The sequence below is a fragment of the Emydura macquarii genome, unplaced genomic scaffold (genome assembly GCF_026122565.2).
Source record: "Emydura macquarii macquarii isolate MOO-44397 ecotype Brisbane River unplaced genomic scaffold, CSIRO-AGI_Emac_v2 contig_1253, whole genome shotgun sequence".
NCBI lineage: Eukaryota > Metazoa > Chordata > Testudines > Chelidae > Emydura > Emydura macquarii.
This window is the reverse complement of record NW_027131390.1, coordinates 39,204,886-39,227,669: the sequence shown is the minus strand read 5'-3', so window position 1 is coordinate 39,227,669 and position 22,784 is coordinate 39,204,886. Positions and strand designations below refer to the sequence as shown.

The 22,784-nt window shown below is 48.4% G+C and overlaps 1 protein-coding gene across 2 annotated transcripts in view; it reads right to left on the bottom strand.

The window, feature by feature from the left end:
• The window catches only part of F8 (coagulation factor VIII), a 68,443-nt gene that overhangs the window by 18,186 nt on the left and 27,473 nt on the right, over positions 1–22,784 (bottom strand). For both annotated transcript variants that reach the window (XR_010919761.1, XM_067548544.1), the window contains exons 7-15: positions 22,330–22,551; positions 21,086–21,353; positions 18,558–18,732; positions 17,051–17,144; positions 13,648–13,859; positions 11,062–11,212; positions 9,426–9,635; positions 2,152–5,557; positions 843–1,008 (exon numbers count right to left, since the gene is read on the bottom strand). Coding sequence is in view for 1 of the 2 variants with exons in the window: in XM_067548544.1 (XP_067404645.1) it covers positions 843–1,008; positions 2,152–5,557; positions 9,426–9,635; positions 11,062–11,212; positions 13,648–13,859; positions 17,051–17,144; positions 18,558–18,732; positions 21,086–21,353; positions 22,330–22,551 (4,904 nt within the window). In the remaining variant the exon portion in view is untranslated. The remainder of the gene's footprint in view (positions 1–842; positions 1,009–2,151; positions 5,558–9,425; positions 9,636–11,061; positions 11,213–13,647; positions 13,860–17,050; positions 17,145–18,557; positions 18,733–21,085; positions 21,354–22,329; positions 22,552–22,784) is intronic.

Here is a 22,784-nt window from a genome sequence, read left to right as displayed (position 1 = left end):
AAACAAACAGATTTAGAAACCTATTAAACCAGATGCAACTTGCCCATGTAGACAAGGCCTGAGTTTATACATGGTTCCTCAGCTTGGTCCCCAGCCCAATGAAGACAGCTCTTTAGTAAGGATGAATTGGTGCCTGACTGCATTTGGTGACCCGTGTGTCTCCCATGGGAGCCATTCTGAATCCCAGAGAGCTTTCTCCCTTTCCCAGCCCCTTACTCCTTTTCAGATGCCTTTTCCCTGAAGTGCCATGTGGTGTTTCTACAGAGACTGCACTTGTGGTCAGGAGACCGTCATACTTGCTGAGTGACCTTGGGAGATCCACTTTCCTGCTCTGTGCCTCGGTTACCCCTCCCATCCTTTGTTTGTCTTGTCTAATTGGATTGTACGCTCTTCGGATCAGGGACTGTCTCACTAGCAGTCTGTACAGCACCAAGCACAAGGAGGCCCTGATCTCAGCTGGCACCACTACAGCCCAGCTCCTCAGATATTTAGGTGCTGACAATGGGAGTTAGGTGCCTAAGCACCTTTGAGTATCTGGGCCTGTGTTAACATAAATAATCATGACCCATAGAATGTTCTTGCATTGTCAACGCAGTGGGAGCCAATGCACTCAAGGAACTGCAGGGGAGTAAAGTGAATGTGACAGTTCTCAGCTACGGCCCTGGGTTGGCAGAGTTTTCTAGCTCCAGCCTATGATGCCAGACAGGCTTTTGGTGCTTACAGGTCGCGACAAAGGAAGTAGCAGGAAGCCCCACCTAGAACTAAAGAGGGGCAGCTTTGCACGGGGAACATCCTAACTCCTTTTTAAGGACACGGGGATTTTCCTTTTCAGTCTGTCTCACCATGATGACGTCATCGACTTCCGCCCGGATGTATGGCCCTAGGATTCCCAAGTGCTCGTCCAGCTCTCCCCGTGCCAACGGCTGGGTGAAAGAGTTGTCCAGGTACCCTCGGAAAACCACTTTCTTGTACCGCTGGAAGGGCTTCCTCCAGCCCCTCGCTGGGCCCCTGCAAGGACAAGAAAAGACCCACACCTGTGGGAAGGCACCAGCCATGCTCATTCAGCAGAAGGGTGGGGCACAGACATTGGAATCTGGGTTCTCAGCCCTCTCTCCAGCCTGTCTCCCATCACAACTCTAGTCCTTCTGGTAGATGCCCAGCCGAGCTCCTCCATTCGCATCCCACTCGCAAGCTATATACGTGGCCAGGCAGAGAGCCTGAATGTAGAACCAAGCCAGGCTCTGACCACCAGGCTCTGACTGGCCTTCAAGAGGCAAAGCATGGGTGGACGGCGACGGACAGATCTGCATAGCTGCCAGGACATATCAGCACATTCTCTCTGGTGCAGCTCTCCTTTGCCTGGTCCCCATTCAGACGCCATGGGGCTGAGGTACAGCCAGCTACTTACAGAAGCTCCAGCCTTCACTGTCTTGGACCCTCTCTAGCTTCTTAGTGTTTAGTGCTCCTTGCCACGTGGGGCAGCACTGAGACAGGGCAGAGTAGGTAGCGGAGAGTCCTCTCGCAGGTGGTTAACCGGCCCTTCCTCTGAGTTGATTGGTGTGGACATGGCTGGGGCAGCTCACCAGCGTCCCAGCAACCAGCGCTCCCCAGAGGATGCTCCTTTTGGAGTCCCTCAACAGTGTGGACAAACTGCCACGTTGGGGACTAATGCTGCTCCTTCCTCTCCTACCTCCCCTACTCTCCCCTCAGCATCGGCAGATCTATAGGAAGCTAAAGCCGAAGTCTGGGGCTCCAACTCTGGCCCCGCACCTGGGTGGGCAAACTGACACTGCGAACCATGGGGTAGGACATAGGAGAGCCAGGATCTTTGGGACCAAGCTAGGATGGGCCTGAACTCATCAACGAAGTGGAAGCAGAGCAGCAGGTAGCAGGGCAGCTGGGCTGCTACATTTGGGAGGAAGATCTAGGACTCAAGGGTAAGGGAAAACAAGGCTCTGTTGGGGTAGAGCGCCATGAGTAGGACAGGCTGGGCTGGAACTCAGCGTCTCTCTCATGGTGGGTCTGTATCCTGGGTGGATCTAGGCCTTGTCTGGCCTTGTTCACCCATGCTGCTCTGTAGAAGGGAAAGCAATCAGCAGAGTGGGAGAGGTGCCTGCGGGGAGGGGAAGGGGCATGTCGGGTGAAACTTACTTCACTTTTAGAAAGTGTTGGGGTCTCTGACTCTCATACTCCCACAGCACCTCGACAGCTGCGATGAAATACTGCTGGACCCTCCCAGTGAAGGTGCGCAGATCTTGGTCATCCTCCCCATAGATGTCAAACTCGTCAGGGTCTGTCTCAGGCTTGCTGTAGTCGTCATAGTCTGATTTTTCCTTCTGAGGCGCTGAGATGTTGGACTTGGGCATGTTGTTTACTAGGCCATTAGGCTCTCCAGGGGTCGGAAAATATTCCTCGGCTCCAGGAACAGCTCTCTTGTTCTTTGCGTTGCTGGTGCTTTCCCTTCTGCCCTGCGTCCCATCTACCCCCTGCCCCTCCTTCCGCACTCGTGTCTGTATTTTACTACCTGAGAGGGGAATGACGTCTTCCTCTTTAAACACTCGATTTTCTTGCTGGCTATGCTTCAGCCTCCAGTGCTCCCCTTTCAGGGTCTGGTTGAGAGTCATGCCATCTTGGGGCAGTGGATCATTTTCTTTGGAGGCCTGTTTTGTCAGGATCTCTGATGACTCTTTGGTTGCTGGAGAATCCTTAGATCTATTTCCTAATACTTGGCCCTTAACTGCATTAGATTTGAGCCCCTGCTGCACTTTATTGAAGATCCACATTTCCTTCAGCTCCAGCTGGTCTGAGGTGCTCATTTCCCCATCTGTCATATTTCCCTTGGGCTGTAAGCTCAAACGTGCCTCCCAGTCAACACCCCTTTTACGCTGCATCGCAGTTACTGCGGGTGTCTCGATTCCACTCATTTGCCCTACAACCTGCACTGAGAGGGGGACTGTACTCATTGTTTGCTCTCCTGCTGATGCAGTGGGCTTTGTGTCTGCCTCAGTTCCTGCTTCCTGTTCCTCTTTGGTAGTTTTCTCACTTGAATAGGCAGAGGTAACACTCGTTTTCTCCTCCGCTGAGTTCAGAAGGAAGTTACCTCCTCTCTGAGCTGAATCCCTTTCACCTCCGTTGTCATAGTGTCCCTCCATTGCTAGTGGCTTATGACTGCTGGTATGGTATGATCGTGCATCCGACTGGCTTGATGGAAGAGAAGCTGACACACCCCTGACGTATCCTGTGGGGTTATCAATGCCAGTTGCTCCATGATCTCTTGCTGTTGTGTCTACCAAGGGTGGCCTAGCAGCAGGACGGTTTGCTCTGCCATTGTAGCTTATCTTTGTAGCGTCTCTGAGCATAGCTCCAATTCCTTGTGTACGTTTGCCAGAGCTCTGCCTTCCCTTCAATGCTCTGGCTTTATCCTTCAGCCCTTGTGGTACCTCCATGTCTTCCAGCAAAGTTCCAGGTGATTCCAGAGACCTTTTTTTTACATGAGTGCTGCATCCATGAGAGTTTTGATCACAGGACTTGAAAGCTGTCCTATGCACTAGCTTTTCAGGTGTCCAGCTGTCTGAGTCCTGCTCCATTCTCTTACCTTTGGGGAGTGTTCCTTCTTTGTCTGATGAATTGGCCTCCAGGAGATCTGTACCATCTGTCAAATCCGCTAGCTCTGCTGGAGGCACTTTCTCTTTGAGATAAGCTTTCTTGTTATCTGGTAAGCTGTTATCTTCATTTGTTGGCCCATCTAAACTTAGCGCAGGGACCCTCTGTTTCAGAAATGCCTTCTTGCTGCTTAGTAAAGGGGCCTTTGGGAGCTCCATGTCGTTGGCCATAACATTTAATTTGGGTACGCCAACATTCCCCGTGTCAGACATTTCCTCAATTTCTGTAGCATCTTGAAGCTTTGTCCCCAGTATTAATTCATCCGTTTCTTGTGTAGTAGCATAGCTGGGGGCAAAAACGTCATTGCGGCCCAGAAATATTGTTTCTAGCAGGCTTGTACCATTGGTAAGTTCATCTGGTTCTAGCCTCATGCTACTTTGTGCAGACAAGGAGTGTTTTACATTTGAAAGACCTGGATCATCAGCAGATTTATCCAGTCCTACAGGTGTAACACTCCTTTTCTCATGGTCCAATGAACCATTTTCCAGAAGCCTCAGATCTGCTGTATCATAGGTATCTAATGGCGCAACATTCACCCTACCAAGGAAAAGATCTTCCTGATGTGGTGCAGGGGTCTTTTGACTTCCTGTATCATTTGAGGACTTTACAGTCTTTTCAAAGACTACTTCTCCATTTGTAGCTGATGTGTTCTCTCGAAGCATGGTGCCATGTGCTGGGCTATTTAATTTTGGTAATGTAACGTTCCCTTCTTGAGAAGTTTCATAAAGACCCAGTGAAGCCTCTTCTTGAAGCCTGGTGTCATTTTCTAACATAGTATCTTGTATCGATGCACCATTGCTTTTAAGAAATGCTTTCCCACTGTGAACATAGGTGACGACACGAATACTCGGGTCATCTGCTGACTTATCTGATGGTGCTGAAGTACTATTCCCTTTAAGGAAAGTGTTGTCATCAGTTGATGAAGTCATTTCTGTAGTTACAGTACCGTTCAGTGATATGTGTGGCTTTGAAGATGTAATATTCAATTCTAGCGGCATTTCTTCATCTAATGGAATCCTTTCTTGGATCTTTGAATCATGTTTTGAGTCATTTAGTTGTAGTGATCTATCATTCCCTTGAAGGCCAGTTTCTTCAGCATTAAAGGAAATGGGTTCCTGATGGCTCATCACACGTGCTGACTCTTTTAATTGTGCCAAAGTAACATTCCCTTTAAGAAATTCTTCCAAGCTATCTAATGGAGTGGTTGGTCGGAACATCACATTCTCTACTGACTTGTGCAGCTCTAAGTCCTCTTTAACTATCTCTACTGCTTGAATTGGTCTATGCTTTCCAAAGAAAAGAGTATCTTCTTCTAGATATGAACCAGCTGCTGCTGCTGAGCTTCTGTTCTGATGGGCCACTTCACCTAAGCTTGTTGAGTTTCCTTCGGGAGAAGGGTGTCCAAATCCTTGATCAGGGCTGATCATTTCTGACAATCCTTCCTCTTCTGAGAAGGAATCATAAGATACTGGCTCAAAGCTAGTCTCTGTTTGAGAAGATAGGGGAAGGCCATGTAGATCAGAAAGCACTGATGTGCCACTGGAAGAGAGACCTGTGGAATTCTTCCTGCTGTTTTGAAGGCTGTTGTTGAGTTTGAGGGGCAGGCTGGGTTTTGTCAAGCAGCGTGTTTGCTGGGGGTTGAGCTTCTCTGTTTCATTGTCGGAAGAGGTGACGTTATGATGCCTCCTCAGACACGGCCTGTGCCATCTCTTATTCTTGGGGAAGCCTCTGGGTTGAAGGCCATTGCCCTCATTTGTCAAGTAATCCGCTATCAAATCATAATCTTCCCCATAGGAATACAGTTCTGGATCAGTGTTGCATTTAGCGACTGTGAACTTTGCCCGCATTCCTCTGTCTCTGAAGTCAGGATTCAGGCATGCTAGCATCCATACGCCTATCTCAGGAAAGGACAAAAGAACAGAATTAGTTCAATACACCAGGAAATCTCAAGGGTTCTCACCCATCAGCTGCTCCCTCATTAGCAAGTTTTCCCCACTTGCTATCTGGTCTCTCTATCTGCACACCCTGATCTTTCCGGTCCCAGTCACCATTTCTCTCCTGCTCAAGGTAAAAAAAATCCAAGCCTCTCCATCACATTCTCTCTTCCCACCCCCCTGCTCTCACCAGCTCATTCCTGCCTGGCCAACTCTGAACAGCCAAGGTTGGATATAATACCAATAATCTAGATTTCATGATTGCCTTCCACTAAAGGTTCGACATGCTTTGCAAAGGGAAGCACTACTGTCCCTTCTTACGGCTGTAGGAATGGAGACAGAGAGGTGAAGTGATTTGCCCATGGTCATATAATGAGATAGTGGCAGAGCTGGGAACAGAACAAAGGTTTCTTGACCCTCTGCAGCTGCATAGTCCCCTTGCACTGCTCAAGCTGTATCTATAGAAAGAGGCCTTCAGTCCCCAGGGCTTCCTGTGCAGCTGGAGGGGGTGATTTTCTGTGATGTTGAGGCAGAGGCGACGCGTGGCAGGGGCATGCAGCCAAAGCCAACTGCCCTGACTCGTCCCCCCATTCCTCCACTATCGGCAGGCCTGAGTGTCCCTGCTGTGAGGCCTTTTCCAGTCCCTTGTCCATTCACATATGTGGTCAGCGTCTCTCTGAGTAGTGCCCACTGACTCCTCAGACTCCTTCTCAGAGCAGAAGGCACTCTCTGGGATTCTCTGCTTGCAAGACCCTGGCACCTCACCTGCCTCCCATTTGTCTGTCTGTCCAGTTTATTCTCCTGGTGACCTGTTGATCTCTGGGTTCCCTCGCCCCTCTTTCACTAGAGAGGCCATGGCCTTCTGTTGCTTTGGGGGGCTGTGCCCACCAGTCCTGGTCACCAAATAGGCTGGTGCTTTTCACCTGTTCTAAATTCACTGAAAAATACAGTTATGCCACCTTCTTATTTCCCCAGGGTGGGCAAATGGCCCAGGGTTAAAGCCACAAGCAAACTGAGTGGCCAGTGCCCAGATCAGAAGCGTGGAAAAGTTCAAGGGCAGCTGGCACTGATTGCACAGCACACTGGCATTATCACAGGCCTGACCCTGCTTCCATGGAAGTCGGCAGTCAGACACCCATTGCCGCTGGGAGTGTCGGATGCAGTGAGTGCAACAGGCCGGCTAGGGAGGAGGAAGAAGACAGGCCAGCGGGTGAGCACTGAGATTAAATGACTGAGTTAAATACGTGGGCTGAGATTTGGATATTCGCCTAGGGGATGTGGACACTGGCTTGGCATTCATTCCAGTGGAATCTGGACACGCACACCTTGTCGTGGCTTTGGCAATCTCAGCCCTGATCTGGGATGGGGATTACAGTGCTACATTCGAGCTGCTCAGGGACTTGTTTTAACCACTCAGCAGACACTACTGACATGTGAAATGGACATGGAGGAAACTGGGCTGCTATGCTGAGATGCCCCAGGTGCTAAGGGGTACCAGATGGGATGATTTAGCTAAGGTTAGTCCTGCTTTGAGCAGGGGGTTGGACTAGATGACCTCTTGAGGAACCTTCCAACTCTAATATTCTATGATTCTATTAGCCTTACTCCTCCAAACTCTCCCCAGCAGTGTTCCTCTCCCCCACCGCAAGGGATTTTCCTGACATCAACAACAAGCCACAGGCCCAGCACGTTGGGATTCGCTATCATCTGGGAACCCATCTGGGAGGCCACAGCAAACTTGACAGTGGTGTATGGAAGGATTTGCAAGCATTACAATAGCACAAAGAGCAAAACAATTTAAAATAATCTCAACTAGACACTCATAGTCTGTTCTCCAAGCACACGTACTATCAGTAAGATTTATTCTGAGTTTTTAAAAGGCTGCAAGAGTGTTGGGTGCTATTTAAAATTTAAGTCTGAGTATATGTGCTGAGCTGGGCTCATCTCACTGCAGTGACACTGCATGACAGCCTGGCCATGACACACATCAGTAAAAAACGTGTTGGTACTCTACCCAGGCTCCGCCCACAACCCAGGCTCCACCTACAACTACAGAAAACTTGAAATTCTGCTGAAATGATCAGCAGTGAACTAGTTAATGATGCTGTCCTTGCAAAACCAGAGGAAACCATAGCGGACTTTAAAACAAACAAAACCTTTCAAGGCCTTCCCTATAGGTGTTAAGGAAAAAAAAAGGCATGAGCCTAATTTTAAAAATAATAATTTGCAGATCACTTTGACAAGAAACAAACAACAAATTATTGAATCGAAACAGCACCCCCGAATGGTGGAACCTTGTCTACCATTATTCAGCCCAGATGTACTTTTTAAATCACTTTTTTAAAATACAGTTTTAAGTAAACCCTGGTTGGGATGATTTAGTGGGGGTTGGTCCTGCTTTGAGCAGGGGGTGGGACTAGATGACCTCCTGAGGTCCTTTCCAACCCTAATCTTCTATGACTGTATGATTCTAGGTTTGATGGGGGTGAAAGGTGTCAGATTGAGAACCCCGGGATCGAAGGCCTGTATTTATTATAGACAAGACACATCATAGATAGAGGCAGTGTGTACTTTTTCCATACTGTCCTTCTCATTGTATCCCAGCGAGGCACAGCCCTAACAGGGAAAAGGGTGTTCATTCCCGCGGCTCATTTAGTCTCTGATCTTGCCAGATGATCCATGTGGGCAGATTCTTACACCCTTGCAGTGTCCCATGGAATCAATGAGGCTGTACATAGACACAGAGGTTCTCCCCCACAGATCAAGGCCTAAGTCATTTGCCTCTGTGTTCAGAAGGCCAACAAGGAGGCCAGTGCTGAGGGTAGCTTTTTACTGCCACTAGGACTCAAGCTATCCAGGTGTTTCACATAGGATACCAGATTGCCATTAGATGGTAGCAGCATTTATCTGGTCAAACCAGTCCTGTTGAGGCAGAGGGCTCCACGTCCCATCACCCATCCCAAATGGGATTCTGTAGGAATGGACCAGTCTATTTTTGCAGCTCAAGGAGTAGTGTGGGTAAGTTAAGGGTGTTTTTGCATTCAGTAAGTTTTTGCATTCAGCCGAAAGAGTGGTTGCGGCTTTTCTAAAGTCTTTTGGGAATGACCAAATCAGCTTCTGCCCCTGGCACCTGAATAAAGCACTCTGGGAATTTTTGTCAATGTTCCCTGCTCAAAAAAGTTTAAAAGTTTAACTATTTTTTAAAATTTTGACCTTTCATAGGAGTCACTTCACAATGACATGAAATCTCCCAGCCGCATCTTTCTTTGTGGCCAAAACAGGCACAAAATATGACTGTCTGTTGTATTTCTCAGCTCTGCTCTGTTGTTTCTCTGGTACACGTGACACCCAAGAAAGGTTTCAGAGACTAGAAATGAGGTCCTTCTCTGAAGCTATAATCTTCAGGCTTTGACCGTGTGTAGCAGACACAATACCAAGTATGATTTTTCCTCATCTATACTGGCCACCAGGTCATGATCAGCATTAGGCCAGCAAGCCTGATTCTTCACAACCGTGTTCAAACATGGCAAACTTCTGGAAGGTAGACATACCCTAAGAGTTTGTTTGTGCTGATGATATAACTTGATAGCTGGGTGGGGAGCGGAACCAGACAGACTTGGAATTACCAGTTATTTGCTCATGCAATTTCAGTTGAGCTTGGATTAATTAATCTTTTATTCTCTTAATAAAGCTGGTTATTTTCCTAGCTGATCCATACACAGTACATGCACCTAAAATGCTGCTAATGGACATGCTTACCTGTCTCTGTTACCATATACTGCACAGCAGGAGGATCCATTCATTTATTAAACAGCTAAAGTTACTAACCTGGCTTTTCCATGCTCATGTAGACGGTTTCTCCAGAAAATGGGAAGAGGGTGAGTGTGTCCTCAAAGACCATATTGTGTTTGAAGGTGTTTCCAGAGAAGAAAACAGACAGGAAATCTGTCTGGGCACCTACACTTAAGACATACCAATATACCACTTGATGCAGGCAGAGTTTCAGGTGCAGGTTGTCAAAGACGTACCCATTAATACCTGGAAGAGGCGTGGGGTGTGAGAAGTTTTATCAGTGCTTTGGTCTCATCTGGTGGCTAAACTTTTATATTTCAGCTGAGTGTGACACTGCAGTTAAGACTTCAGTTCATTCCCTGACAACAAGCAGGGGTTGATCACATTCCCCCTCCAGAAGGAGCCCAGAACCAGACAGTCCTTGCCAACTTACACTCAAGAAAGAGGCCCAGATCTGGTCATTCGTTGCTAGCTAATAACAGGTGACACCTAGATCTGCCATGACTATGCTGAGCCAATACGTAAGATAGGTCTGTCACACGGGTTAGACTTGGGGGGGGGGGAGGTGGGGGGCATTTGTCATATTGGTTAACATCAGTGTATCAAAATCATAATTCATGTGAGATATGTCATGTCAGGTACTGTTAGAATGGCTATAAAGTGCTAAGTAAGATGGTGATGTTTATATTCATGTGTTATGTGTGTAGTAGAAGTTTATGAATATATTTGATATATCTGTGTTTCAAATCGTGTTGGCTGGGACACACCCCAGACAGAGAGGCGGCAGGACAATAGCCAGCTTAATGGCCCATTAAGACATTCACAGATACAAAGAGCCCAGGAAGAAAGTAAAGGCATACCTGAAGAGTTATCAGGATTGGCCCATGTGATTCTGGACTACATTTTAGTTCCTGTAAGTTTCCACAGGCCGCCTGGCCACAGACAGAGGGTATATAAAATCAAACCACAGAAACCATTTGGTCTTTGTTCCTGTCCAGCTGCAGACACACACTTACCTCTGGATCTATTCATTTTGCAACTGAACCGAAGGATTTAGACCCATCCAGGTAGTGGATGTATAGCAGAGGAATTGTACAAGCCTGCAACTCCACAATTCTCCTAGAAACCTGATGTATATGGACTTTGAATCATTTGTATGTATGTGATTTGCCTTGACCCTTTAACATTTCTCTTATGGGTTATTTCTTTCTTTCTTTTCACAATAAACCTTTAGTTTTAGTTACTAAAGGATTGGCTGGCAGTGTGATATTTTAGGTAAGATCCAAACTTGTACTGAACTGGTACTGTGGCTGACCCTTTGGGGTAAGAGGGAACCTATTTAGTAAAGAGCATAGAGTTTAAATAACTGGTCTCTTTACTGGACCCAGTGCTGATTTGGGAGCCAGAAGCTGAATTCATTAAAAGGGCTGTGTGTATTTGTGTACTGGCTTCTTTGGGGATTCAGAAGTGCAGTTTGTGGCTGATTGGGAAGTCTGGCTTCCATGCCACCCACCAGTGTTGGGAGAATCTGCTCTCCTTTTGCAGCTTGCCCTGACCTTGGCATTCTCAGGTGGCTACCCTGGGCACGGAACGGGTCACAAGGTCTTTGTGTATGGACAATCCTGATTTTTCCTTCAGTCTTCGACTTGCAGCTCCCACCTGGGATACTCACTGGGAATAACATTTGCGGCATAGAATTCAGGATCCTGGGGGTTCACGGTGGCTGGGTCGCTGAAGAGCCGCTGTATGTTCTCCGCCAGGTACCAGCTTTGGTTTTCGTCAAAGACCGAAAACAACACAAACCTCGTCTCATCTGACATCATCTGGGAATCACAGAGGATGGGGGTTACTCGTGGTCTGGGTTGGCTCTGGCCAGGAGGCAAGTGACGCTGTCGGAGGTCATAGCGTGTCTGACGACTACCAGCCGGGGCCTGGGCAGGACGCTGGCACTGAACCAAGCCCTCCAGGGGGCATCGGTAGCTGCTGTGCCTCGCCTGACCCTGCCTCATTGCCTCACCTAACCTTGCCCCCCCCCACCCAGTTATGCAGCCCCTTGGCGTGGATCTTCCATCTCCTGACCCTGAGAGAACTCAGACCATTGCTAGGGACCCCTCGGACGCAGACTGACCTGCCGGCTACCCATTCGCCTGCACACACACTTGACTGCTGCTCGGGCCTGCCCCCTCGCTGCCTCCGCCAGTGGGCAGTACCGCGCTCTCAACCAGCTGGCGGGGTCGTGTGGCTGCACACCCTGCGTGTGCACATACCCGGCATGCAGCTGCTGCCAGGCCCCATCCAAGAGACTCGCGGCACGTAGGCAGCAGCTGTATCGGTGAGTTCAGAGGGAGCCTGCTGGGCTGAGACAGCAGATTCCACAGTGAGCCCGTCTGAATGCGAAGTTGTTCCGTGTGCCCCTTACAATCAGGGTTGGGAGAAGCATTTTGCAGAAGGCCCAACGCATGCCTAAGCCAAAAGCCAAGCACAGGACATGCTGCATGAAAGCTTGTGCTTGCCCGGCTCCCTGGCCTGGCTGTGGATGCTCTGCCATCCCATACTTTGGATGCTCAGCCAAACCCAACGTCTGAAGCTCTGGGGCCAAATTCTGCCTTCACTGACACCGGCACACCTGCTAGTAGCCATAAGCTCACTCACTGAGCAGCCGTGTTGGGGATTTAAGAAAACGTCAATAGATTTCATTATCAGAGCTCATTCATTTAATCTCCCGCTGTCTCCAGGGGACGTTGATGAGGTCAGCACTCTGTAGGACTGGGGCCTTGCTCAGGGCACAGAGACAGGATCCGAACAAGAACAAATACTGTGTCATGTAACCAGGGTGGGTGGCCCCTGTAAGGGGAGCTGGGGCCAAACCTGCCTGTGCCATAAGTAATTAGCTGCTTCCCAGCCTGTGGGGGCAGGACTAAGGGGCCAGGTGATAGTTTAATGGACACCTGGGCCTCATCAAAGACTTGGACTTGGGAGCTCTGTCTGGAGTGTGCAACCATGGGGAGTGGGACGGCCCCGAGTCATGTTTGCAGAAGGCCTGATACCACAGGGCACAAGCCTGTGGGCTGAGTGCTCTGTACCAGAGCAGGGAAAGACTCCAAGGTAGCCCAGAAAGGGGCTGAGAACAGGCCACAAAAGATGGGCTAACAAGATGCCCATGGAGGGCGGAAGAGCCTTGGTGTTTGGTGGGAATTTCAGCTGGATTATTGTTACCCCAGAAGGGGTCATGTTCATTGTGACATGGCTGGAGACCAAACTGTATCTCCAGCACTGAGCTGTGTGTGGAGAGCTGAGGAGATCCACCCACAGGGAAGGAAGCTGAGGTAGGGGTGCTGGCAGTGCCACGTTTGAGTGAAAGGGAGTGCTATGGCGTGGCCATGCCTGATAACACTCCCTCTCCCTTAATGTTGCTGCTGTTACTATGCACCTGTGCCCATGGACATGTTAGCGACCTATGCACTTATGAGGGTGTTCTTCTCTCAGGCAGTGCAGCCTAGTGGATCGAGCGCTAGACTGTGCTTCTGGAGACCAGCGCTCTGATCCTAGCTCTGCTGATGACCTTGGATAAGTCACTTCCCTGCCCTGTGCCTCAGTTTCCCCCTTTGTAAAATGGGGATAATGACACTGGCCTCCTTTGTAAAGTGCTTTGAGTTATACTGATGAAAAGAGCTAAGGATTATTATTCCAGAATCACGGAGATCCTTCAGTGGCAGGAGGGCAGCGGCATGGGTGACAATTTGTATCATTCCATATAACAGCTGCTGTATTTCTGTAACCTCAGCTCTGATTTTGATCGCAAATTTAAGGGCACGGCTTAGTAATTTAAGTTACCTATCAAATGGATAGATGACCATGCATCTGACTGCAGAACCAGCTGTCCAGAGAGGGACATCATGTGTCTGCACTGAAATTCAGGGAACAGATATGGCTTTTGTCAGTCCTGATTGATATTGGTGTCGTGGAAAGTAAAGACCAAATTCGGCAGCCCTTTAGCCAATCAAACTTCCCATCTGAGTCAATGGGAGATTTACTGTGTAAGGGCTTCAGAATCTGTCCCTAAGGATGCAAAATTCACAAGCAACAATGCAACGTCCCAATAGGAAAATTCAAATGTTGTGAAGCTGCAGTGCAGTGTTGCTATGTCGCACCACAGTTACTCTGTCCTACAGCTCACAATGGAAAGGAACAAGGCCCCACCACACTTAAACCACACCTCCGCAATGGCCAGGGGTTACACTGAAAGGAAAGAGCTCACCTGATTCCCTCTCTGATCCATCGATTCTTTAGAGCAGAGCAAGAGGGGACCGATCAGCCCCGAAGCCGTGTCTCGGACTGGGTTGATGGAGCTATAGTAGAAACGGGTCAGGCAGCGAGGATCCGAGCCGGCCGGCCCATCCTCCGTCATCACTTGCCAGCTGTACTTGAATGACTGGCCGGACTCAATAGGTATATCCTTCACATCTTTAACTGTTAACAGACAACCCCCAAGAGCAATTCATTAGGTTTGGGCACTTGCTGGAGAGCAGATCCCAGTTATAAGGTGGGCTGGAGGAAGGAAGGCAGATTCAAGATCATACAGGCACCCTGTAGAAGCAGCAGAAGGTCCAGAACAAGCATCCAGGACCAGAAGCAGCAGTGCTTAGATTCCATGATTAGCCTGTCTCTTGCAGGGGCTGCTGGCCAAACCCAAATCAGAGCTCCTGAAATCTCATGGGAAAGCCTGATCCCAGGACACCTCCAGCCCAGCCCATGATCCTAGAATAAGTCCTGTTCAGGAAGTGTGCGGGGCCTTAAATACATGTTCAGTCCATGCTTAGGGGCTTTCCTGAATCAGGGCCCACATTTGCAAACCCAAGTGGCTTGTACAGTATGTAGAGAAGGTTTGGAGATGCCTTGGAAGGTGCTAGTGCTTACCTAAGTCAAACAGAGCCAGCCATGGAAGGGAAGGTGTGTACCTCATTTTGAAACTCCTTATGGATATCAGGGACGGACAGTTTGATCTGATTTATCAGAGTTGGCTGGGCTGAGGGGGGATGGCAAGGGCATAGACAGGGTGAAGAATGATGCAGACAATGATGCAGACAATACAGACAATCTATGAGAAAAGAAGTGTCGACGGTTGGATGGAAGAGAGAAAATGCTAACATCAAATAAGCACAGTGATGATACCTGCACTCGGCAATTGCTGATGCCAGATATGTTTCTGAAGGGGACTCATCTATCTCGAATGCAGAGCCCAGGTTGCTAGAAAAACTTAGGTTTAACGGATCACCCTTAAATTATGGCACAGCAATGGTTAGCCAGAGATCCCACAAAGATGGGTGAGTGTTCTACCCAATTTATAGCTGGAGAAACTGAGTTACCAAGCACGGACATGACTTGTCCAGAGTCACGCAGTGAGTCAGTGGCTGAGTCGTGAACAGAACCTAGCTGTCCTGGAGGAAAGCACTGGCTTAAATTAAATCATAGGGGGCAAAAAAAGAGGGAAAAAAAAGGGGGGGAGGGGGGTTTGCAAATCTGAGCTAGTTTTAGGAACCTGGCCACCCACTGGTTCCTCTGAGGTTGCCCCATCCCAGCCAGAAGCAGCAGGAGCAGAGGAGCTTGTTCAGGCCCTTGATAGTTTTAGCCCTTAAGAAGGAGAGGAGGGAGACAGAAGCTGCATGATGCACAACCAGGAATCAGGATGGTTTCTTAGTGACAATGTCTCCCAAAGATTCCCACCAGGCGGCAGCAGCAGCTGTGAGAGAGCCAGATGATCACCTAGCAACTGCTCAAAGAAAAACAAGCAGCAGTACCAGGAAGAGAAGCTGAATGAGGAGGGAAACTCCAAACTAAATCAGAGCAGGAGCACGCTCGCGTGTCACCAATCCTGGTAGCGCCAGAAGGGAAGGGAGAGTTTCTGTCCATGGGGTATTTCACTGGTGCCACGTAGGGCCCGATTCTGCCACCTTTGCACCAACTGACCCTGATTTGAAACTGACACTAGTATTACACCAGAGTTACTCCGCGGACTTCAATGCAATCACTCCTGGTTTACACCGGTGTAAATGAGAGAAGATTCCAGTCCACTGAGTCACACTTTACTGGGAAGCAGTCCTATCCATGTCAGTATTGCCCACTGGGAGGGGGCTTGCCTGGCCCACAATGGTTGTTTGAAGTAAAATGGAAGGAGGAGGATTAATGATGATCATTGTCCCCAGTCAAGTGGGGCACTAGCCTAGGATTTAGGAGACCTGGGTTCAATTCTGCCACAGATTTCCTCTGTGACCTGGGGCAAGTTGCTCAGTGCCTCAGTTTCCCCTGTGTACAATGGGGATAATAGCATGCCCCTGCATTACATGGCTGTGTGAGGCTAAAGCCATTAAAGACTGTGAAGTGCTTTGAGATCTACTACTGAAAAGAGAGTTAGGTATTGATTATATAATAAAAATAGAGAGAGTGCTGTGGCACCTTAAAGACTAACAAATTTATTTGGGCATAAGCTTTCGTGGGCAGAAACCCCATATTTCATGCATCCAACGAAGTGGGTTTCTGCCCACGAAAGCTTATGCCCAAATAAATTTGTTAGTCTTTAAAGTGCCACAGGACTCTCGCTGTTTTGCTAAGAACAGACTAACATGGCTACCCCTCTGGAACGCATCAACATGCAAGATAATAAAAATAGTGCATTATCCTACAGCAATGGCCCAAAGCACTGCAGCTGACAGCCGTGTCACTGCCATACTGTCCCGCTGCTATAGAATAAAATGGTGTTTTCATGTTAAGGAATTTCATGACAAATGCCAATTGATCATTTAAAAAACTTTTAGAGCCATGCAAGTTTAGCTAGTTGACTTTGCTTTCAGCTACCGTTTAACAACCATTTCAGAGCTGTGTGTTTCCAGGAAGGGTCAGTCAGCGTGAAATGCCCAGGGAATAAGGGAAAAGTGAAACGTACAAGGCATAGGCTGATTACTGCATGAGATGGGAAGGAATTCCCGCCATGCACGTGCTCTTGGCAAGGTGCACTGTGGCAGTGGGTGTTTCCTTCCTGCAGAGCATTGCTGGCCATAGTCAGAGGAGGATACTGACTTGAATAATATGCTAAGGAAATCCTGTGTAAGGACAAGGATGCCTGAGGCTTGGTTATTCCTCCATTACTGATGAAGAACAGCAGCAGACTGATCAGTTCCTGTTGGCAGAAGGGAAGCATCACGAAGGACCATGCGACCATAGTGTGACCCTACATTGTACAGCCTCCTCTGAATTCTGCCATTGTGGGGCAGGATTGGCTCCTCAGTGGAAACAGCGGGAGATCTGGATTGCAGAACATGCAGATATTCTCACAGCTTGCGGGACGCAAGAGGCCAGAGCCATCTGCATGAGAGAGGTCTCCACACCACCTCCAGGAACCCTTTGACGGTCCCTTAGTTCCCTGATTGACAAGACCTCTCCTGTCAGCCCCATCCCCAAAACCTCCCTCAAAGAGAGGGTTCCACAGTGCAGAGGAGACTCTCCCCGAGAGATAATACAGCCTTGGGGGACGTCAGTGCCCAAGTACTTTGAACAGGTAAAACAATCCATCTACTGGGTGATTCACAAAGCTCCCTTGTTCTGAGCTATGCGGTATTCACCAACAGCTCTGCTAAATTCCAGTGACCTTCCTCCACCAATCTCACCTTCAGAAGACTTCAGTGGGTGATAGGAACTTATGCTGGTGAGCCCATGAGGGTAGATGTTGTATGGCCGGCTTGCTAGATTCTTGAATACAATCTGAAATGACAAACAATGACACTTAGCCCTCGATAGTCCTTTTTATCTCCAGAGCTTTCCTTGTGGCCATTCATTGTCACATGCCCCATGGCTGTTCATCTGCCCAGCCAGCGAGAGCACCCACCCTCGCAAAATCCGGCTCTTTTGAGGTGTTGCGAGGTGAGCCCCCAAAATTGAGGCACCTACCTGAGGCAGGCAGCATCACACAGCAGAAGGAGTGGTAGCAGACTTGGGCAGACGCTTCCCCTACTAGTCAGCACTGTCTCCATCTTACCTGGGTGAGTCTCAGACCCACTTTTCCTTGGTATTGCAGGGGCCTCGGGCACTGGTGCACCTCAATCCCTCCTGTTCTCTGCTGGAGGCACATCACAGTCTAGTCTCCTGTGAGCTGCAATACTTTGGTCTCATTTCAGTTGGCAGGTTTTGTGGGGAGATTCTGGGGGTGCTGGCAGCCTGTGATGTACAGGAAGTCAGACTAGATGAGCTAGTGGGTCTCTTCTAGTCTTAAACTCTATGACCCTGACTTTCTTTGAGGTCCCAGTCTCAGTCAGGCCATGAAAGAGCACAGAAATGGCAGAATTATTAGAGGGTAGGTCAATATTATTTAGACCCATTTCACAGATGGGAAAAGTGAGGCCCAAAGCGGCTGAGACCAATTTTTTAAAACATAGGTGCCCATAATTGGGCACTGAATCTATAAGAGACCTGAGTAAGTGGCCTGATTAACCAAGGAGCTGAGCAGACAACTGCCATCGGCCTCAAACACAATTGCAAGTGCTTAGTGTTTCTGAAAATCCACCCACTCCAATAAATATGGAGGTAAGTGCCACCTCAGTTTCAAGTCTTTGGCCTCATTTCCTTGCTGTCAGCTACTCAGCAAATCAAAGAGACTGGAACTAGAATCTGCTGAATCATAACCTGTTCTCATACCAGGAACCCATTGTGCCTCTTGGCAACACTAAACAAATCAAGCAGCCAGTTAATAAGGGAGTATGGTGAGATAGGCTGTGCATAGAGGGCAGCCTCCCCCAGGTACTGTACATCAAGAGGCCTGTGCAATCAGCACATAGTTGGAGAAGATTCAAGGAAGGAAGTGGATGTATCTGTCTCAGAAGAATGCACTGGAAGTCACGTACCACATATGGGTTAGTGACTGCATTAAAGACAAGTGAAGAGTATTTGGCCAAATCCATCCCAAGTGTATTTCCACTGAAGTCATTGAGGCTTTTATCTCTAGATTTCAGTAGCAGCTGAAAGACGGTCCTCCTCTCTGCTGGACACTAGCCACTACCAGGGACACAGTACAGAATCTGTGTCAAACCATAGACATGAATAAGGAAACAGTAAGAAGAACAGCAATGAAGCTTCCGAGTTTACCCTTCCTGTCCCTCTTACCAGAAATCTCTCTCTTACCGTAAACTGATCTCCAACTTCTCCTTTAAGGACTGGTCCCAGAATTCCTGTGTCACGTTGATCTGATACCTTGCGCTTCTTAAAGGTCCCATCCTCATATTCCACAAACATCACCTTCTTATACTTTGAACCAATTCGATGAGAACCAGTTTCCAGAAACTGACTTGTGTAACTTCTACAGGCGGAAGAGGGAGAGGAGAACTGACTGAGCCCAGGCAGAATTGCCAGGGGCAGGCGCAAGAGCTGATTTATTCCTATTAGCTCCATCGTTATCATTCAGAATAATTGTCTAATAATACATTTGGTGTTGTGGCAGTGTGTACGGGCCCCAAACATGGATCAGGGCCCCATTGTGCAAGGCACTGTACAGACATAGAATGAAAAGAAGGGCCCTACCCTGAAAATAAATGCAAAAACTTTTCCACAACCATATGATTGGATTCAAATGCAGACTATTACTTCCATAAGAGAGGGAACCTACACCAGATGGAGTTTTAAAACAGTGTTGACCAATATATACTGGTCTAATATATATATATATATCATATTTTCAATACGTATTATTCACACCACATACATTAATATGAATTAAGTATACAATATCAATATAACATTATATATTGTGTGTATATATATAACAGTTACATGGCCTAAATTGGACTAGGTCTTTCTATAATCCTGTTCATTTATGCTCAGTATCCCATAACAGTTTGCAAATCTGAAGTCAGATTTGGAGTTAGAAAATAGCAAACTTGTCAAAGGCAAAATCCATTAATGTTCTGCCTCAGTACAAATATCTTCTCAGACCAGTATCTGGAATGCTAGTATCCACAACAAAGATATGGACGGTACAGAACAAGTTAAGGAACTGGGACAAACTGATAGTTGGATTTTGGTGAAGTGTAAAGGGTTTTCCTGTAAAATCATCCTATAAATACCAATGCTGAAATGGGCAGCTTTGGGAGCTGCGTAAAATGAATTTAACACCGCACAAGATGGCGTCTCAGAAATTGATATTGTATTGAACCATTTTTTCCTGTATTGTACTATTATTGGCTTTTCGCAATTAACCTAAACAATATTGTTTTTTGGGCTCGAGTCTATTTCATAATGAGCTCAAGTGTGTGGCCATGCCATTGACTTCACGATGCAATTTACCAACAAGAGGTTTGTTATGGGTGTCCCACCGGATATTGTCCTGGCAGGAATTGGTTGCTGTAGCAGAGCGGTGAGCCTGGGACTTGCGCACATGTGCTGGGATCACTGCCAGATGTGGCCAAGTCACATGGCCAAGCAGACTCCTCTCACTGCCCTGACAGCAAGCCTGGACCCTGATCTGGAAGGACCCCCTTTAGCAGTCCATTCAGCCCTTGGCTTCCCTGCTGACCAGGGGCCCAGTCAGTACTGATCGGTACTGAGAGTTCTTGTCCTTTGGGGGCTCCATGGGAAAGCAGAACCCTGTGACCCCGCCACTGGGTCAGCCCCCAAATATTTCTGCTTCAGGCCTGTGAGAGTAGAGTGACTGGGATGACTGGTGACAACTGTCACTGCCAGGCAGTGCTGACTAAGAAGCTGCTGTGATATAATTCTCAGATTACTGCCATGCAAAAGGAAGTGGTGAATCACTAGGGGCTAATCTTGTCTTGTATCTGGTACAGATCCATCCTCTCGGGACAACGCAATCACATCTCTCAGTGGCAAAAATACAGGGCCCCAATGGATCCCTGGTGTATCTCCCAGAAATCAGCAGAGCAGCGGCACAGGGGAACGTGGCCCATAGTGTTAACCTGGGAGGGTGCCAAAGGTAAGAGGACAAGCTGGGTTGGGTAGTTCAAAACCAACTACAGACCCCTCTGTTCAGAGATGGGCTAGTACCACAGAGCTCCCTTCAGATCCCTACCTGTGCAACTGGTTAGTGACTAGTGGAAAGGTCAATGACTACTGGGACAGTAGATCAAACAATTCCCTTTCTCCCAGGAGCTGACTGTCATTTCCACACCCTTCCCCAGCCTCTGCCAAGGGGCCGAGTGGAGCCTCACACTCTGGTACTGCGCATACTGCCTCAGCCTGTACTAGACGGCCCACCCCACCTGTGTTCTGGGGGTAGTCCTTTTTGCCACAATGCTGATGGTATGGTCTAATACATACTCAAATAGGATTCTTAATGACAACAGTTCCCTTTAGATCAGGTTATGTGGGCAGAAAGGAAACCGTGGTATGACTTGCATTGCTCAGACTACCTTCTGCCAGCAGCAAGGAAGGTCTGGATTAAATATATGGGCCAAACTCAGCTCTCGCTCCCACGAGGTTGTGTGGGTGTGCCTGAAAGAAGAATTTAGCCCACTGTCTATTCCTGCACCTAGCACCTCAATGGAACGAGGAAGAAATAAGCTGCTAATGGGAAGGGTTTGGCTGGGGCTTTGTGCTGATTTGAAGAAGAGAAGGAAAACTCCAAGGGGGAATGGGAACAGCTGGCTGTCCTGTCTCCAGGCCCCACCCATGCCCTAGCCACGTGAACATGCTCTCACCTGTCCAGATAAGTGGGCGTCATTGGGGCATAGTCCCAATCCACCTCCTCAGCTGCAATGTAATGGATCCAGGTCACAGGCTCCTGCTTGGCGAAGGAGCGCAAGCCGATGGAGGGAGAAGAGTCATTCTCATCAAATGTGATCACCCTGCTCTCCGTATCATAGCTGTCATCATAATAATCTTCATCTGGCACGTCTATGGCCAGCCTCATCTTCATCTTGGGCTCTTCCGGGCAGACTTCCACACTGATGTATGCTTCCATGCCAGCTGGATTCAAATGAGCCAGACAGAAACATCAGTGTCTGTCTGACTCACAGCTCTCTGGATATTCTTTCACTAGCATTCTCAGTGTACCTGTCTCGATAGCAGCTGGACGTACAGCTATCTAGCCATATTGCATCTGCCTTGGTAAATAGGTTGATGTGGAGAGGCAGATGAGGATAGTGATTAAGAGAGGAATGAGATGGGGGAGTAGAGGAAGGCAGTGATTTATATGTATGTATCCATAAATGACTTAAGACAAATATACAGACAGCAGACGCCAGTGCAGCCAGGTGGGAGAGGCGTGTCCAGCTACTACCTCTGCAAATACAGGATTCATTATACCAATGATCATTTAAGAAGCTCTATAACACGAACTCTACATTGAGGCCTGGTTAGCTTCCAATTAATTGCTACATCCTTCTGGAGGCAGGTGATTGTGTTGTGCTTTTTGCCTCTTGAAATAACACAAGAAAACAAATCTGGGACAGATTCTCAACCAAATTCAGAGATGAATCTAAATAATTCTAAAGGGGCCTCAATAATTCTCCTCCCACTTACGCCTGCACTGTCCTGGTGTAATACTGCTGGCTAGCATGGAGTTACTCCGGCTTTATCCAGCGTCAGGGAGAAGAGACTCAAATCCACTTTAATCTCACAGCCCGTTAGACTTTTTCAGATGTGCTTATTCCCGCCTCGCACATCTGCTCATCAATGTGTAGCCAAAAGCAGAAGTTCCAAGTTCCCCCCAGTCCTAAGGCAGCCAAGATGGCAAATTCCACGAGTTGAAAGGGCTGTAAAAGAGGAGTAGCAGCAAGAAAAGCAGTCGGGTGGGGTCAGAAGGTGTAAATTAAAGAGCCCCACCCCCACTTTCAGCTCCTCGATGTGCCAGTGTGAATGGGTCCCAGGGAGTCTAACTGAGTGTGAGGGAGCTGTGAGTCCCTTCTGGAGCCCTCCCAGCCCCAAGGCTGGTGGACATTACCTTGCTGGTGGGCTGGGATTTCACAGAACATCAGGAATCTACCGCTGGTGGTGGGCATGGTCTGAGCCGTGAGGAAAGTGGCTGGCGAGATGTCTAAGGTTGCATGCCGGTGGCTCCTCACCAAGAACGTGTGGCCCTCGAAGAAAACGGAGTGCACTTCCGGGGCGGTGCCCAGCCCAATGACGTGCCAATGGACTGGTTTCTTCTGGCACAGCCTGAGATCTGCCAGGGAGAGAAGGAAAACACACCAATGGGAGAACAGCTCATAGAATCACACAGTGATAGCCTCCAGTCCTCACTCAGTCAGGACAGCCAGAGAGGCTCGTGGGCATCCCCTGAAAGGTGCCAAGCTCTGGGAACCTGACTGGCCAGGATCTTTGGCTTCCCTTGGGATGCTCAACACCTCTCAGGATCTGGCCCAGCAGAAGCCATGCCGGAGAAAGGACTGAGCAAAA